The sequence below is a fragment of the Schistocerca americana genome, chromosome 5 (genome assembly GCF_021461395.2).
Source record: "Schistocerca americana isolate TAMUIC-IGC-003095 chromosome 5, iqSchAmer2.1, whole genome shotgun sequence".
NCBI lineage: Eukaryota > Metazoa > Arthropoda > Insecta > Orthoptera > Acrididae > Schistocerca > Schistocerca americana.
This window is the reverse complement of record NC_060123.1, coordinates 226665640-226684507: the sequence shown is the minus strand read 5'-3', so window position 1 is coordinate 226684507 and position 18868 is coordinate 226665640. Positions and strand designations below refer to the sequence as shown.

Below are 18868 nucleotides of genomic sequence, written 5' to 3'. Positions count from 1 at the left end.
ACATTAGCAGTATGGCTTGTTGCACCATCTTGCTGGAAGAGTGTTTCAGCATCTGGATCATGTCGATCAATTCCAGGCAGACCAAAAATGGTCAACATGTCAGCATAACGTCCAGAGTTTACCGTCACTGTGTTGCCATCTTCATCTTCAAAAAAATAGGGCCCCACGATTCCACGAGATGACATTGCGCACCAGACTGTTACTTTTTCAGAATGGAGAGGTTTTTCATGAAGTTCGTGCGGGTTATCTGAGGACCAATATCTGAAGTTTTGCTTATTTACGTACCCACTAAGATGAAAGTGGGCTTCATCACTCATCCATAAGTTATGCACTCTTTCTTCATTTCGTTCAATAACGTTAAGCATTGACTGGCAAAAGCGTATACGGTTATTGTAGTCATTAGGTTTAAGGGCTTGCACTACCTGAATTTTGTATGGATGATAGTGAAGGTCACTCTTCAAAATGCGTCTTACTGATCGATTGCTGAGACCAAGTTCTGCGCTGTGCCGTCTCGCGGATTTTCGCGGACTTCGTCCCAACGCTTCGCGCACACGATTAATGTTCTCGGGTGTCCGGATTGTTTTTGTGCTGCCGCCTCTTTTCTTTGTTGTGCTAGCAGTAGCTTCAAAGGTTTTAACCCAAAGGAGAATGGCTTTCCTTGATGGCACGGGAGCCCGTGGCGGCAGTTTGAATTCACGACGAAAGGCGCGTTGAGCACCAACCACACTATCCGCGTTTTTGTAATATGCCTTTACGGCATATGCACGTTGCGCACTCGACCAACGCTCCATGGCTACTGAAACTTCCACCACTCTAGACGCCCAAGGTCACTTCCCCCACTCTCGCAACCCCCCTCCGCGCCCGACAACCACTATCGAAATCGTGCCGTTTCACTGCCTCACCCTGTACCTTGTAATGAGTAGATTATGAAATATTGTAATTCTTAAATTCGACCACTATTGATATGAAATGTTCCAAATCAAATTTTTGTTGCCCAAGGAAGCTGTTTTTTTAGGTAGCACCCTGTAACTGGGGGTTGATTACCGTGTACCGGAGGTAGTCGTTTTGTAATTTAAATTGTTGCTATTACTGCTATCATTTCATATTTCCACCGCCTGTCAGTATTTCACAGATATACAGATATGTGAGTTGCTTGAAGGACACCCCCCCCCCCCCTACATTGGTAGAACAAGTTAAAGGTTGCATCTAGTGGCAACAGCTAGTAAAACCAGAACAGTGTCTACTGTTCATTAACACGCTACTTCTTAACTGTCTCTCAAGGAGACTGTTACTGAATCAGCGTAAGTTGATCCCTGACAATTGCAGTTTGCTGGGTGCGGCAGCTTCACTGACCTACTTCAGCGAATAACGTAATGCTATTTTGTAGTTTTGTCATAGCTCTTGAGATGGCTACTGTTTCCGCCTGCAGCTGTTAGCGCTACGCAGTTGAAAGCTGGCAACAGTGCTGCAAGATGTCGGGCACCTTCTTACGCAGTCTCTATTATAGCTCGCATTTTGGCATGCTCTGCTGCGTGCACTTGTTACCGTTACCATTGCGAGGTTCGCGTTAGATTTATGTCTATCAGCACACTAGAAGAAAAAATCGTAGGATGCTACCTTTGGCTTTGATAGTGGCCTGAGTTTAGCGAGGCAGTAAGCCTAAAAAGTTTCTTCAGGAATGCCTTGCACAGCTGACTAGGTCGCATACAGATACCAAATTTTGGGATGCTGATTGCTAAGTTTCACTTCCTGTTCCATATGTTTCCAGATATTCTCTTTGGGATTAATATCAGATGATTTAGCGGGCCAGTCGAGATTCAATGGATTGCCCATGTCTTCGTCAAAGCAGAAACATATACTTGCTGCTCAGAACACCGCCTTTGTTTTTGGAAGATGACAGTGTCTGCAGAATACTCACCATGGAAACGTAGAAGAAAGGGCAACATTTCGCCACCGAGAATGTTGAAATAAATACCCTAATTCGTCAGCCTCACTGCGCTGTTTCCAAAAAAATGGTTCAAATGGCTCTGAGCACTATGGGACTTAACATCTGAGGTCATCAGTCCCCTAGAACTTAGAACTTCTTAAACCTAACTAACCTAAGGACATCACACACATCCATGCCCGAGGCAGGATTCGAACCTGCGACCGTAACAGTCGCGCGGTTCCGGACTGAAGCGCTGAGAACCGCTCGGCCACCGCGGCCGGCCGCTGTTTCCATACAAGCAACTGGCACGAGCATACCGCTTCGTCGAAACAATTTCGTAAGCATTGAAGAATCACATGACTCTCTGCTACTAGGTCTACAGTGTTCCAAAGCGACCAGTGCGCTTCTGTTTCTGGGTGGCTAACACAGGGCGTTTAAAATGTTCAGATGTGTGTGAAAAAGCCGGCCGAAGTGGCCGTGCGGTTAAAGGCGCTGCAGTCTGGAACCGCAACACCGCTACGGTCGCAGATTCGAATCCTGCCTCGGGCATGGATGTTTGTGATGTCCTTAGGTTAGTTAGGTTTAACTAGTTCTAAGTTCTAGGGGACTAATGACCTCAGCAGTTGAGTCCCATAGTGCTCAGAGCCATTTTTTTGTGTGAAATCTTATGAGACTTAACTGCTAAGGTCATCAGTCCCTAAGCTTACACACTACTTAACCTAAATTATCCTAAGGACAAACACACGCACCCATGCCCGAGGGAGGACTCGGACCTCCGCCGGGACCAGCCGTACAGCAGGGTGTTTATAAACTAGTTATACAAAAGTAACTTTCAATTGTGAAAAAGGAAACTAACTTACAGAAATGTTTGATACGGCACTGAGAGCAGTGTATCTTAGTTTTATTTATAAATGTTCAGTGTGGCTATCTTTTGTAACACGACAAATGTCTTACTGGCCGACCTGACCCGGCGTCATTTATGACACACAGCCAATTTCGCTGTAACGATTGTACCAGTTAATAACAGTTAGTCTTTGAGGTGGTCGCTTGCGATATTTAGTCCTCGACTACCTCGGAACTGTGGTAGCGGATTTGGATTCATAAAACCAGACTGTGCACCATTATACGAGGGGCGTTTGAAAAGTCCGTGCAAAGTCCGAGAGACGGCTCCACAGGCGCGTATCTAGCTCATGTTTAGTTAGTAGCATCTTTGGAAAGAACGCACACCAAGTTTCAGCCATATTGGTGTATTTCTTTGTGTTTGGCATTCGTGTGAATCAAGGATGTCAAGAGACTGTCAAAAAAATGGACGAAAAAGAATTCCGTGTGGTGATTAAACATTACTTTATGAACGGCAAAAAGCCTCAGGAGACTAAAGAGAAGCTTGATAAACATTATGGAGACTGTGCACCTTCGATTAGAACAGATTATAAGTGGTTTTAAAATTTTCGGAGTGGCCATATGGGCACAAGTGATGCTGAGCGTTCTGGACGCCCTGTGGAGGTTACGATTCCAGATATCATTGATAAAATCCGTGATATTGTGATGGATGGTAGAAGAGTTAAGGTGCGTGAGATTGCTAGTGCTGTGGGCACCTCGAATGAACGGGTACATAATATTTTGCACAAACATTTGGACATGAGAAAGCTATCCGCAAGACGGGTTCCGCGATAGCTCACGCTTGACCAAAAACGGAATCGTGTCAAGTGTTGCAAGGATGGATTGCAGCTGTTCAGGAAGAATCCGCAAGACTCTAAGCGTCGTTTGGTCACTGTGGATGAAACATGGATACATTACTATACTCCAGAGACCAAACAACAATCTAAACAATGGGTTACCAAGGGAGAATCTGCACCAAAAAAGGCGAAGACCATTCGTTCGGCCGGAAAGGTTACGGCGAATGTCTTTTGGGATTCGCAAGGGATAATCTTCATAGACTATCTGGAAAAGGGTAAAACTATTACAGGTGCATATTATTCATCGTTATTGGACCATTTGAAAACAGAGGTGCAAGAACAACACCGGCGATTAAACCGCAACAGGTCCTTTTCCATCACGACAATGCACCAGCACACATCTCAGCAGTTGTGGTCGCAAAATTATTGGAATTAGGTTTCCAAATAGTTTCACATCCTCCCCCTATTCTCCAGATTTGGCTCCCTCGAACTACTATTAGTTCCCCAATTTGAAGAAATGGCTGGCGGGACAAAGATGTTACTCAAACGAGGAGGTGATTACAGCAACTAATAGCTATTTTGCAGACTTGGACAATTCCTATTATTCGGAAGGGATCAACAAATTAGAACAGCGCTGGACGAAGTGTATGTCTAAAAGGAGACTATGTTGAAAAATAAAAAAGGCTTACTCCAAACACGTAAGTAGTTTTTATTTTTGCACGGACTTTTCAAACGCCCCCTCGTACGACCCCATGATAACTGTTTGAATAAACTCACTCATGCATGTCACCTAACGGGAAAGTTGGAAACTAATAGTGTTAGGCAGGAATAGAACTTGAAGACGTACTGCATTCAATGCTGTATTAAACATTTCTGTAAACTGTTTACCTTTTTCTCGATTAAAGGTTACTTTTGTACAGATAATTTGTAAATACACTTATTGTCAAGCGTAGAATTAACTTGCGCTGCCTTATTATTACGAGGGGTCAGTGTGAAGTTCTTTACTGGCACACGATACTGAAACAGAATTTTACGATAAATCGGTTTTCAAATGATCACACCTTCTGTATCAGTGGTATTAAACATCAACATGCTGTAAGGATGTTACCATTTCTAGCCCTGGGAGGGCTGTTGCAGAGATAATCTGCCCATCGGCCAACTGCACTGCGATCAACAGCGTCATTCCCGTGCACCTTCTTCAGTGTCTTGTGAATTTTTGTCACTGTCTCGTTCTCACAACTATCTCGTTCTCACAACAAAGGAACACTCCAACAGGTCGTTGCTTCAGACGAACCTCAAGTGCAGCAACCATCTTGACGAAGTGACACGACAGCGCGACTTGTGGAAACAGGTTGAACTAAATTTGGCCGGCCGAAGTGGCCGAGGGGTTCTAGGCGCTACAGTCTGGAACCGCGCGACCGCTACGGTCGCAGGTTCGAATCCTGCCTCGGACATGGATGTGTGTGATGTCCTTAGGTTAGTTAGGTTTAAGGAGTTCTAAGTTCTAGGTGACTGATGACCTAAGAAGTAAAGTCCCATAGTGTTCAGAGCCATTTGAACTAAATTTGAATTCAAAGGGGAAGATGTTGCTATGGCTTCCGTGAATAGCAAAGATGCAGAAAAAAGTTAGATTTTCCAACACATGTTGCACATTTGTTTTTGAGTGAATCTCGTGTATACGAGGCAAGGATAAGAGGGTTTAAAGTGCGTAAAGAGGCGCGTAGTAATTTTCCACCCGCCTCTTAGTGCATAGACTAAGGGAACTGGACAAAAAGTAGCTGATGTTCCTACGAAATACCCTCCGCCATTCACTGTGGCCTGCTGAGAATACACGCAGGTGAAGGTGCCCCGCAAGCTGGGAGCGAGCTCCGCCTGGGTGGTGAGCAGGTTTGTATCGACTGACCAGCTGCCAGCGGAATGTGTGGCCGAGGTCAGTCGCCGTCCGCTTCGGTTCGGAGATACGTCCGATCCACAGGCGCGCCTGTTATTGGCAGCGCCTGCTCAGCCACACGGCATCTGGCGGCGCGCCCGTGTATCTCCCTATCCGGGGCAGGATGCCCATCTACTGATGGAAAAATGCCGCACTGCAGTTGCGCTGGGTACTGACAAGTACATATACTTTACATTTTACCGCCACTAACATGCACTCTGCTGTGCTCCAGAACATTACCCGGATACTTACCGTGTCCTTGTACTACAAGGCGCATCTGAAAAAACTTCGGAGGAAGACGTCGTGAAACGAAGAAACCGAACATAGATTCACGTTGTTAACAATTCCAGCTATTCTTGCCCAACTGCTACTACAGTGCTGTTTATGTCATAAATTAAAATATTCATTATTCTTCTTTTGCAGTTAGATTTTACAGGCCTACTTAGAAACCTAACATTACCTGAATATTATTTATTCCAATCTTCCATTAGTCCACCTCCTCCTCCCTCTGTCCATTTTCTCCGTCCCTCTCGTTGTCTGTCCATTTCTTCGTCCTCCCTTCTCTCCACGTTATCACACTCATTCCAATAGCAGTCTGCTGACTTCCCTGCAGTATTTCTTTTCTGCTTGTAAATACAATGTATGCCAAATTAGAGTGAAATCTTTCCAGGAGTACAGGATAAGCTTCTTACTCTAAGGTATGCTCGCATACACTTATGTCAAATATACTTCTTACATATTTCACAGGTATTTGTACACACATTTCACGTGTATAACGAATTTCACCCTGCAGTTTCATTTTCACGCAGCTTAATGTTTATGACGATGTATCTCCTGAACTATGTGCTGTACAATCATATAATTTTGCAGCTACACCAGTGGTGTATATATGCCTACCGTCTGCGAAATATTTTGTGAACAGAGTTAGTAGCAACGAAGTAATAAATTAAAACGTCATGCATGATGCGGCAGTTTTTTCTCGCATCTTAGTATTTGACGTCATATCTCCGTAACTCATTCCAACTTCGGATTTTTCTGGTACATTGAGTGGAATATGTGAATACTGTCTGGAAAAGTGCCAAGTATACAATCAGTAGCAAAAAAGTAATAAATTAAAACGTCATGCAACATGTGCCAGTCTTAATGTGTGAACATTGAAAATGTAGTAAGAGGTAAAATTCTTCCCTTTCATCAATTTGTGGGATTAGTCAGCGAAAAAAAGTTTCCTAAAGGTTTCAAATTATTGGTAAAGTTGGAAATATCTAAGTTCTCTCGTTCTCAAATACTGGATGTGTAAAGCACGTGTATTCTGGCGTCGCATGCCACACTGCTTTTTCACCCCCACCCCTTTGATAGATGGGTGGTTCTTACCACAACAGTGATTCTTTCCAGACACTAAATCAGGAGATGATATTGAACCAACATACATCCATATATTTTTATACTTCGTATGGATTTGTTTATTAACGTAACATGCTTCACCTATTTTCAACAAACACACATCAAAAATTTTGCGTCACCTCCGTTCCGAGAGTTCCGAAATCTGTACGGATAATTGGAATAGACATCAACATAAACATCATTTCTGCCCTTTTTATAGCTCATGAAAACCACACATTGCATGTTGTACCACCATACAGTGAGACCTTCAGAGGTGGTGGTCCAGATTGCTGTACACACCTGTACCCCTAATAGCCAGTAGCACGTCCTCTTGCATTGATGCATGCCTCTGTTCGTCGTGGCATACTGTCCACAAGTTCATCAACGCACTGTTGGTCCAGATTGTCCCACTCCTCAACGCCTATTCGGCGTAGATCCCTAAGAGTGGTTGGTGGGTCACATCGTCCATAAACAGCCCTTTTCAATCTATCCCAGGCGTGCCGATAGGGTTCATGTCTGGAGAACATGCTGGCTACTCTAGTCGAGCGATGTCGTTATCCTGAAGGAAGTCATTTGCAAGATGTGCACGATCGGGGCGCGAATGCCCATGAAGACGAATGCCTCGCCAATATGCTGCCGATAAGGTTGCACTATTGGTCGCAGGATGGCATTCACGTATCGCGCAGCCGTTACGGCGCCTTCCATGACCGCCAGCGGCGTACGTCGGTCCCACATAATGCCACCCCAAAAACATCAGGGAACCTCCACCTTGCTGCACTCGCTGGACGGTGTGTCTAAGGCGTTCAGCGTGACCAGGTTGCCTCCAAACACGTCTCCGACGATTGTCTTGTTGAAGGAATATGCGACACTCGTTGGTGAAGAGAGTTCATCCGGCGGGTTATTGGGCCCATCTGTACCGCGCTGCATGGTGTCGTGGTTGCAAAGAGGGGCTTCGCCATGGACGTCGGGAGTGAAGTTGCACATCTTGCAGCCCATTGCGCACAGTTTGAGTCGTAACACGACGTCCTGTGGCTGCACGAAGACCATTATTCCATATTGTGGCGTTGCTGTCGGGGTTCCTCCGAGCCATAATCTGTACGTAGCGGTAATCTACTGCAGTAGTAGCCCTTGGGCGGCCTGAGCGAGGCATGTCTTCGACAGTTCCTGTCTCCCTGTATCTCCTCCATGTCCGAACGACATCTCTTTGGTTCACTCCGAGACACCTGGGTACTTCCCTTATTGAGAGCTCTTCCTGGTACAAAGTAACAATGCGGACGCGATCTATCCGTGGTGTTAGTCGTCAAGGCATGGTCGAACTACAGACAACACGAACCGTGTACCTCCTTCCTGGTGGATGACTGGAACTGATCGGCTGTCGGACCCCCTCCGTCTAATAGGCGCTGCTCATGCATGGTTGTTTACATCTTTGGGCGGGTTTAGTGACATCTCTGAACAGTCAAAGGGACTGTGTCTGTGATACAATATCCACAGTGAACGTCTGCCTTCAGGAGTTCTGGGAAATGGGGTGATGCAAAACTTTTTTTCATGTGTGTATTTAGCCACCTAGTATCTTAGTAATTATTTGCTCTACCAAGGATTTTCATCCGGGGGAAAAAATTGAGGTTAGGGTTTGGCGTTCCGTCGATGATGGTGTCAGTAGAACGGAGAACAAACTCACATCACGAAGGAAATTGGCTGTATCCATTTCAGAGTAACCCTTCAGTCATTTTCCTTATGCAATATGGAGAAGGAATGGAAAAGCAAAATCTGGATGGTCGGACGGGGATTTGAACCTAGTTCCAATCCAGTACGAGTAATGTGTCTCACCACTGCACCGCATCTCACAGTATCTTTTTAGTTGTTAGCTTCAGATATGCCGAAATGCGTAGCAGCACATTTAGGTTAAGTCATTATTTCTGTTATAAGAAGCAATCAATTGAATGAAATCGAGACAGGTGGAAGGAAGTGAGTGAACTGTTTATTATTTCAAAAGTAATCGCCTTAACTGTTAAATACACTGACCGGCACGTAAAACGAAACACTTTTATTTCTTAGAAAAACTGAAATTTATTTTAAATTTATGACACTTTTATGACACTAATCCACTATCTTATGATGGAATATTGTGGTACGGTCCCATCTAACAAGGGAACCTCCCCATCGCACCCCCCTCAGATGTAGTTATAAGTTGGCACAGTGGATAGGCCTTGAGAAACTGAACACAGATCAATCGAGAAAACAGGAAGAAGTTGTGTGGAACTATGAAAAAAATAAGCGAAATATACGAACTGAGTAGTTCATGCGCAAGATAGGCAACATCAAGGATACACAGAGCTCAGGAGAGCCGCGGTCCCGTAGTTAGCGTCAGCAGCTGCGGAACGAAAGGTCTTTGGTTCAAGTCTCCCTCGAGTGAAAATTGTAATTTTTTATTTTCAGACAATTATTATCTGTCCGTCCGTCCGTCCGATGCGAGGTAACTGCGCCGTAGTATGGGGACGCTACAACTAAACAAACATCGAAACATACGACGTCAGTCGACTACAACGCACGGAAGAGAGATTATTCCTGCTAACGAGGCTCCCTGGCTGGCAGTTGACTGTTCGCTACTTTGGACGAGAGTGCATTAAATACGTGAGATGTATTCCGTGGCAATATGAATCCAGCAAATATAGCGGACGGACGGACAGATAATAATTGTCTGAAAATAAAAAATTTAACTTTTTCACTTGAGGGAAGACTTGAACCAAGGACCTCTCGCTCCACAGCTGCTCACACTAACCACAGGACCACGGCGCTCCTGAGCTCATACCATCCTTGATGTTGCATATCCTCCGCATGGAATACTCAGTTTGTATATTTTGCTTATTTTTTTCATAGTTCCACACAACTACTTCCTGTTTTCTCGAATGATCTGTGTTCAGTTTTTCAAGGCCTATCCACTGTGCCAACTTATAACAAAATTCGAGGGGGGTGCGATGGGGAGGTTCCCTTGTAAGTGTCCAGCAATGAAATAAGAAAGACGATTATAAACAGATTTAACAAACGAAATTTTGAGTAATCTCATCAAGATAATGCATGTCAGTTTTGATGTTACACACTTCACACCACAGATCTCCGCAACGATTGATGATGATTGGTTTATGGGGCGCTCAACTGCGCGGTCATCAGCGCCCATACAATGTACCAATTTTTTTCACAGTTCAATTTTTTTACACAGTCCAATCTTGTTGCTGTCACGACTTATTATTATTATTATTATTATTAAATGACGAAGACAACAGAAACACCCTGTTCCCGGGCAGAGAAAATCTCCAACCCGCCCGGGAGTCGAACCCGGAACCCCGCGATCCAGATGCAGCAACGCCAGCTACTAGACCACGAGCTGCGGACGAAACGATTGAGGAGACCTCCGTTCGCACAATCAAAAGCGTGTATCCCCACCTCTTGCACCAATGGCAGCATTCTACCTTTCAGGCATGTTCCTGATTAATGTGGTAATGTCCTGTTGATGAATCATATCCAACTCTTCCAGGAGGGCGTTCCGCTGGTCCTGTAGAGTCTCTAGATAGTGCTGACAGGCTCTTCTCCCCAGCCGGTCCCAAACATGCTGAATAGGATTCAAATCGGGGCTTCAAGCAGGCCAACCCATAGCATGAATCCTTGCTCATCCAAGAGCTCTTGCACAGTTCTCGCAATATGTGGGCGTGCATTGCCGTGCAATATTGTAAAATCATCAACAATAAATGGAGCAGAAGGATTTCCTCCAGATACCGATGAGCGGTAAGGCTCCCACGCTCGACGAAGACCACATCCGTCCTTCAAGCTGTATTTATTCCTGTCCAGTACTACATCTACAACTATACTCTGCAAACAACCATGAGGTGCACTGCAGGGCGTACATTTCACTGTACCACCTATTAGATTTTCTTCCTGTTCCACTCACGTACTGAGCGCGGGCAGAGCAACTGTTTGAATACCTCTGTGTGTGCAGTAATTATTGTAATCTTATCCTGACGATCCCTACGTGAGCAGTATATTCCTAGAGTAATCATTTAAACTTGGTTCTTGAAACTTTGTTAGTAGACTTTCTCGGGATAGACGTAAACTACCTTCAATAGTCTTCCAGTTCAGTTCCTTCAGCATCTGTGACACTCTGCCACGGATCAAACAAATCGTGACCATTCGTGCTGGCCTTCTCTGTATACGTTCAATATCCCCTGTTAGCCCTATTTTGAACGGGCCCCCCACACACCTGAGCAATATTCTAGAACAGACACACGCGTGATTTGTAAGCAGTCTCCCTTCTAGACTGATTGCACTTCCCCGATATTCTACCAATAAACCGAAGCTTACAACCTGCTTTACTCACATCTGAGACTATGTGATTATTCCATTGCACATCCCTAAAAAGTGTGACACACAGATATTTGTATGAGTTGACCAATTCCAATAGTGACTCATTGATGTTACATTCGTAGGATACTACGTTTTTTTCGTTTTGTGAAGTGCACAATTTTACATTTCTGAACGTTAAAGCAAGTTGTCAGTCTTTGGACCGCTTCGAAATCTTATCAAGATCTGAGTATTTATGCAGCTTCTTTCAGACATTACTTCATCATGGATTACATAATTGCGTCATATGCAAGAACTCGAAGGTTCCTATTGGTATTGTCTGCGAGATCATTGATGTTCAACATGAACAGCAAGGGTCCCAACACACTTAACAGGGGCACACCTGAAGTTACTTCCACATCTGACGATGACTCTCAATCCGAGGTAACATGCCTCGCCCTCCCTACCAAAAAGCCCAGTTCGAGGGATCTACGATAGATTATAGTTAGAAGAGGGGATAACTCAGCCGCAAATTCAGGGCAGAAACAGATAGTACAAGTGTAATATCTACCTAGAAAATTCTGGCGTATTCTACGATTTTCGCGAGACATCGCACGAACCTCACACATATTAATAATAATAATAGTCGTCAAGTTAGGGGTGCGAAGATAATAAATGCAGTAGCGCAATTTGAAAGTCTAACTAATCGTCGTGTATCCTACAACTTAAGCGGAATGTGATATCTTGCCTCCTTTATCGGACCTCAATCCTTATAATACACTGTTTTAAGTGCATCTATACATATGTCTGCGCCAGAAGTTTCGCAGGCGTTGTCCGTCAAATTAAAATTACGGTAATCGACTAACTAATACAGACACGCGCTCTTCATCTCAAAGTTATCTTGTTTTGTACACTCATGGTCTTCGGCAAATAATTACATTCTCACTGATGACTAAATGCTGTTCTTTACATATTCCGTCGTCAAAATGTAACACCGCTGATGCAGAGGTGCTGGCAATAATTCTACATCTACATGTACACTCCGCAAGCCATCTTATGGTGCCTGATGGAGGGTACCATTATCTCCCCCCCCCCCTTTCCCCTCCTTGTCACAGTCGAGAATGGCGCGTGGAGAGAATGATTGTTGGTAAACCTCCGTTTGTGCCGTTGTATAATTTTGCAGGATGTACATGGGAGGAAATCAGACTCTTCCCGGAACGAATATACTTCTCACTGGTTTCTTAATATGTTAACAGACTGCACTCCGTCGACTTGTACGATTCAGATATTGCCGTACAAACAAACACTAAAGAAATATTAGTTCATTTTCTTAAATATTTTCGAATTCATATGCATATAAATTACACAAATCTGTTCTGTTTTTTCTATATTATTTCTTTTACCATCTTACAATACGTACATTCGTAACTTATTCCCAGAATACCCTTGACAGTTAACATTACGTCTGATAATAATAATAATCATAATCTAGAAGGATGTCAGGGCAGTTCTTCGACAAACTCTCTGCTAGTGCTAACGAGGCCTTCACCACGAAACGTGTTGCTGTTTAACAATGGTCGGGTTTTGGGCGCACATCATAGAGCTTCGCTTGTTTTGTGTAGTGTAAACGTTGGTTTTCGTAGCGAGCAAGAGAATGAACCAGGAGAGCATCGCATTATATAAGAAGTACTCGCTTTGAAATAAAGATTGCCGCCTCTATCGCAGTTCCAGCTGAATGCTATCCCTAGTGTATTTTCGGCTGTGAATGAAACCTGCCAAAGGATTTTGTTTCTTCACCTCAATGATCTGTGAAGTATGAAAACAATTTATAGGGGTAGTATACCATCTTGTAGTACCTATTCCTATACAGAGTGAATGACGTTACTTTTTACGTATCAAATGTCTTTCAGTTCGCCAAAGATGTTGATAATACTTCCACCTTGATGGGTAATTGAAAAGATTCTGCAAATGGAATTGTTTCATAGTTTTCAGATCGTTGGCACACAGAAATTAAATCCTCTGGGAAGTTCCAGCCCCCGCCATCCTTTATTAAAAATCCACTAGAGTATAGGATTCCCCCGAAAATGCAAAAGTGGCAATTTATTATTGTCATTAGGAGCAAGCGAGCTAATGAACAAGAACATCATCGACTTGTACAAGAACTCTGAATTACAGACAGTCCCGGTTGCGAAATAATTCGTACGCGCGCGCCCGAGGGAGAACTCGAAGCTCCGACGGAGGGAGCCTCGCGGACCGTGACAAGACGCCATAGACGGCGCGGCTACCCTGCGCCGCAGTCCCTGTTGCAATTTATTCTTTTATTAACGACGCCTTAGGCCTTCGGTGAACATCTTCAGATTATCTATAGTGGTAACAGAATCAGCAACAGAATAGTCGTCCGTGAAGGAACCTTTACATTACTCAAAGTAGATAAAATAGTAAAATCACCCGTAACTTAATAAAATCGTAAGATAACGACCAAAAAAATCCTTATTCACATTTAGAATAGTGAAAGCTAGGACCATACCCTAATTTTTGTTTATTCTGTTACCTCAATAGATAATCTGATGATGCCCCACGAAGGCGAAACGCATCGTTAAAAAAAATATAAAACTGCAGCCAAGGCTGTATTCAAATCAGACGGTTGCAGTACCGGGCGGTCTAATGCTGTGGAAGACACCGTACACGAAATATTCGCTTTGAAACAAAAATCTCCACTTGTGTTGCAGTTTTGGCGGAATCCTATCCCCTAGTGATCTGAGAAATGTGAAAACAATTCACTGCAGATACCATATTTTAGTTCCTATCCCTATACCAGACATCTTATTCTTTTTTTCCAGTGAAATGTCATCAGTGATGAGTTTTGAGTAATGCTCAACTTCTCTTGTTGCGATGTTAAAATTTGCTTCTGTAGCAAAAAAAAAAAAAAAAAAAAAAAAGCAGAGTTTAGAAAGACTCATCTGACTTACATTGTAATGCAGTTGAAATCGCGACGGAATCATGACACGGTGCATTATTAAACTAGCAACTGAGGACAAGATTGGTCAATCAGTTTACGAAAATCTAATGCTTGGTACAAAAATAAACGAGTAATTTTTTTACTTTATTGTAAAATTCACAGCAACAATCGATGGCCTTTGAAAATTTATTTTTCCATTGGAAAAAATCTGTAGTTACTTTGTATACTGGTAGATTCGAAAGTTTTGCATACTGACAGTACGGCGAAATACTCTCTTCTTTGCATGCTACCATTTGCCAAAATCTCGTTTCAATATCTCAAACCGTCTGAAACAGCGTGCAGATTCCATACCTACTGCTGAACGACTGGATCAGTTTGGTAAACATATCACTAACTGGAACGAAGCGATGTGGGGTTAGAACCACCTAGCTGCCATAAGAGTGGTGACGCAGAAGTGTTACTCGGGAATCTCTTGAACACTTTGAGTCATTATTTGTTTAAAAATACTGTAGGAATAAGATACCCCAACTGGTGCTGGGGTTAGGGTTGGGGATAAGAAGGTGTGCCATGTAAAAAGTTGGAAAACGACCTATTGATAGCTCTTTCATGTATTTAGCTTAGTTGAGTTAAATACTTGAATAAATGACAGATTGGGCATCATACTCCGTTTTTTTTATGTGACTACCAGGTCGCAGGGATTAAGCCCTGCAGCGACCCAATGATTTGTTCAGCGTATTTTGTGATCATTGATCATGCCTCACGGCAGATACATTTGCGCTTTCTGGAGTCGCATGTTGTAAAACAGCGGAGAAACAGTCGGTCTCCTGAGGATTGCAGATGAAACAGCGGGGCGAAAGTCCCTACTTATATAGATGAAATATGTGTGAAATATGTTAAATATTTGTGGAGTGAATGTGCTAAATTTATGTGACATGCGTACGCGGATGAAGCTGTGGGCAAAACGATAGTTACAATCGGGTGTCTCAAAAAGAACGCCGGATTTGAAAGGCCCGTTACTTTGATTTATTGTTGTTGGTTCAAATGGCTCTAAGCACTATGGGACTTAACATTTGAGGTCATCAGTCCCCTAGACTTAGAACTACCTAAACCTAACTAACCTAAGGATATCACACACACATCCATGCCGGAGACAGGATTCGAACCAGCGACCGTAGCAACCGCGTTGTTCCGGACTGAAGCGCCTAAAACCGCTCGGCCACAGCGGCCGGCATTGTTGTTGGCAACGTTGCTTTTGTATGTTGCGTTATCAGTGGTCATTGAAGTTTGGTTTTGATACTGTGCTTCTGTTTTCCAGGTTAGTGTTTGTGGAGCATCGGCATAGAAATGTACAGGGCTATTACAAATGATTGAAGCGATTTCATAAATTCACTGTAGCTCCATTCATTGACATATGGTCACGACACACTACAGATACGTAGAAAAACTCATAAAGTTTTGTTCGGCTGAAGCCGCACTTCAGGTTTCTGCCGCCAGAGCGCTCGAGAGCGCAGTGAGACAAAATGGCGACAGGAGCCGAGAAAGCGTATGTCGCGCTTGAAATGCACTCACATCAGTCAGTCATAACAGTGCAACGACACTTCAGGACGAAGTTCAACAAAGATCCACCAACTGCTAACTCCATTCGGCGATGGTATGCGCAGTTTAAAGCTTCTGGATGCCTCTGTAAGGGGAAATCAACGGGTCGGCCTGCAGTGAGCGAAGAAACGGTTGAACGCGCGCGGGCAAGTTTCACGCGTAGCCCGCGGAAGTCGACGAATAAAGCAAGCAGGGAGCTAAACGTACCACAGGATGGTGCTCCACCGCACTTCCATCATGATGTTCGGCATTTCTTAAACAGGAGATTGGAAAACCGATGGATCGGTCGTGGTGGAGATCATGATCAGCAATTCATGTCATGGCCTCCACGCTCTCCCGACTTAACCGCATGCGATTTCTTTCTGTGGGGTTATGTGAAAGATTCAGTGTTTAAACCTCCTCTACCAAGAAACGTGCCAGAACTGCGAGCTCGCATCAACGATGCTTTCGAACTCATTGATGCGGACATGCTGCGCCGAGTGTGGGAGGAACTTGATTATCGGCTTGATGTCTGCCGAATCACTAAAGGGGCACATATCGAACATTTGTGAATGCCTAAAAAAACTTTTTGAGTTTTTGTATGTGTGTGCAAAGCATTGTGAAAATATCTCAAATAATAAAGTTATTGTAGAGCTGTGAAATCGCTTCAATCATTTGTAATAACCCTGTACAGTGCGGAACAGCGAGTGTTGATTGTGGAATGGAAATGAGCGTTTGGCGTCATTGGCCGGGAGGCCCCTCGCGGGGCAGGTCCGGCCGCCATATCGCAGGTCTTATTACATTCGGCGCCACATTGGGCGACCCGCACGCCGGATGGGGATGAAATGATGATGAACACAACACAACACCCAGTCCCTGAGCGGAGAAAATCTCCGACCCAGCCGGGAATCGAACCCGGGCCCAGAGGACGGCAATCCGTCACGCTGACCACTCAGCTACTGGGGCGGACGTGTTGATTGTGAAAACTCACTATATGAATGGGAATGTTTTCGCAGAAACTGTTCAAAAACGCCATACTGTTCTTGCACTCAACAGCGCATCAGCTGAACCCACTTTTCGTGTGTGATCAAGAAATCTGAAGGAGGGAAACAAACCGGTTCAACAGCAGACATCAAAAGCCCTGGACGCCCTTAAAGAGGCCGCATAGAGGCGAACGATATTGCTGTGCGTGATACTGTTATTGCGAGTCCGGGAAAATTCAGTGCACAGAATCTTAAAAAAAGATTTGCACTTACACCTTTACACCGTTCACTTAACACACGAACTTAAACCTTGAATCACGGGAATGAGCATTTTCTCAAAAGTAGCTCACTTCCATTTAAACTGCGTTGTGAAAAAGCACAATTGCCAGATATCGATATCAGAGAACGCAAGTGTAATTGACGAAAAGAGCATGCATCGTCAACGAGTTAAGGTTTGGTGTTAGATTTTGAGTGGGGCCTTAATCGCCCGTTACTTTTTTGAAGATGGACAAGGTCTGTCACGGTGAATGGAATTCATTGTCATGCGATGCGCACTGCTATCCTTTGGCCCAGTTTGGATCAAATGGGCACAGAGAATGTATGGTTCTAAGACCGTGCAGCTTGCCATATTTCAGGAGAGACAATCGCACTGTTGCGTGAAAGGTTCTCAGACAAATCTCGTTACGAGGAGACCAAGCTTGCCCACCTTGATCTTGTGACCTGACACCTCGTGACTTTTTTCTATGGAGCTACGCTAAGACACGAGTTTACCAGAACAAGTCTGTTGCAACACACACAAGAAATTCGACTTGTCCTCGCCGTAGTTGGAAAAACGTGTGAACGATTGATGGTTTATTTCATTTACCGAACGATCACTTCAAGCGCTGGTGGGGGGTGGGCGGGGGAGGTCAAATGCTTGATATTGTGTTTTACGCTTAAACAGCATATCTCTTGACGAGAATGGTGTGTTCTGTTTGCTTCTTTCGAGTAAGTAAATTCGATTTATAGTAGTTTCTTTTAGAGACATCCTATGTTGTAAAATAACAAAAATTGGAAGAATTTATTGGACAGAAGCGGTAATTATCACGAAACTAACATTGCAGTAGTAACAATTTTGCTGTGACCCGCAGGCGTGGCGGCGGCAGTGGTGCGAAGCGCGGCCGGCAGCTGAGGAAGGCGCCGTTGAGCTGCAGTTCTCCGCGACGCCGGGAGGTGGCAGCACCAACACAGTGCACATTCCGCACGGAGTCGTGCTCTGCCGCTCCGAGTCCCGGTAAGGCCTCGATCTGCATGCTGTATGGTTTCGCACTGTTTGACATTCCAGCAGTCTAGCGGCTTGCGGTAATCTGTGGCATTGCGTACGCCTTTTACTGTGTTAAAATGGAATGTAGGAAGAGGTGTACTACTCCCGTATTGCCTGTTTAGAATGCAGTACCTCCGTCATTTAAAGCAAGATTTGTGGCGTAGAAAGTTCGAAACACACTTAGGACAGCCCTATATCGCTCGTATTGGACTGTGTTCAGGGAACTGCAACAGTTTGATACAAAAAAAACCAAATTAAAACATTTACCTGTGTCAGTCGCTTTTGTTTTCGTCCACAACACATTTAGAATGCTTACACGGTGACTCTTAAGTGGACCGGTGGATTACATCAACTCCGTATCCTGAAAGTAAGCAGTTGTCCGTCGTTAACCCATATTTCGCTACAAATAGTTAGTGCGTGCCACTTTTTATCACAATATGAAGTCATACTTTACAAACAATAATGAAGGCACTTGCAAGGTGATTCAGAAAACAAGAACACTGAGGGTGTTCTTTCACATTTGTGTAACTGAATGTGACAGAAACACAAAATGGAAACGGTCTACACCTGTACGATTTCTGGTCTCTTTGTTTCGTGTCTGTGTGTGACAATGAATGTGCCTGGGCGTTTGCCTGCCTTGTTGGAATCTGAAACTACATAGTGCCACTGCATTTTCGTCATAGTGCAACACCCTGTACTATTTTGATATAGTTGCCAGTAAACAATCACTCTTTCCAGTATTCATTTTATAAATATCTTGGTCACTGTCGTCTCCTGTGCCATTTCTCTTGCATTTCCATCGG

General features: G+C 44.1%; 1 protein-coding gene across 1 annotated transcript in view; it reads left to right on the top strand.

Annotated features, from left to right (window-relative positions):
- LOC124615694 overlaps window positions 1-18868 on the top strand; it is a 429028-nt gene that overhangs the window by 357619 nt on the left and 52541 nt on the right. Inside the window, exon 4 of the mRNA XM_047143726.1 lies at window positions 17893-18035. Coding sequence (XP_046999682.1) covers window positions 17893-18035 — 143 coding nt within the window. The remainder of the gene's footprint in view (window positions 1-17892; window positions 18036-18868) is intronic.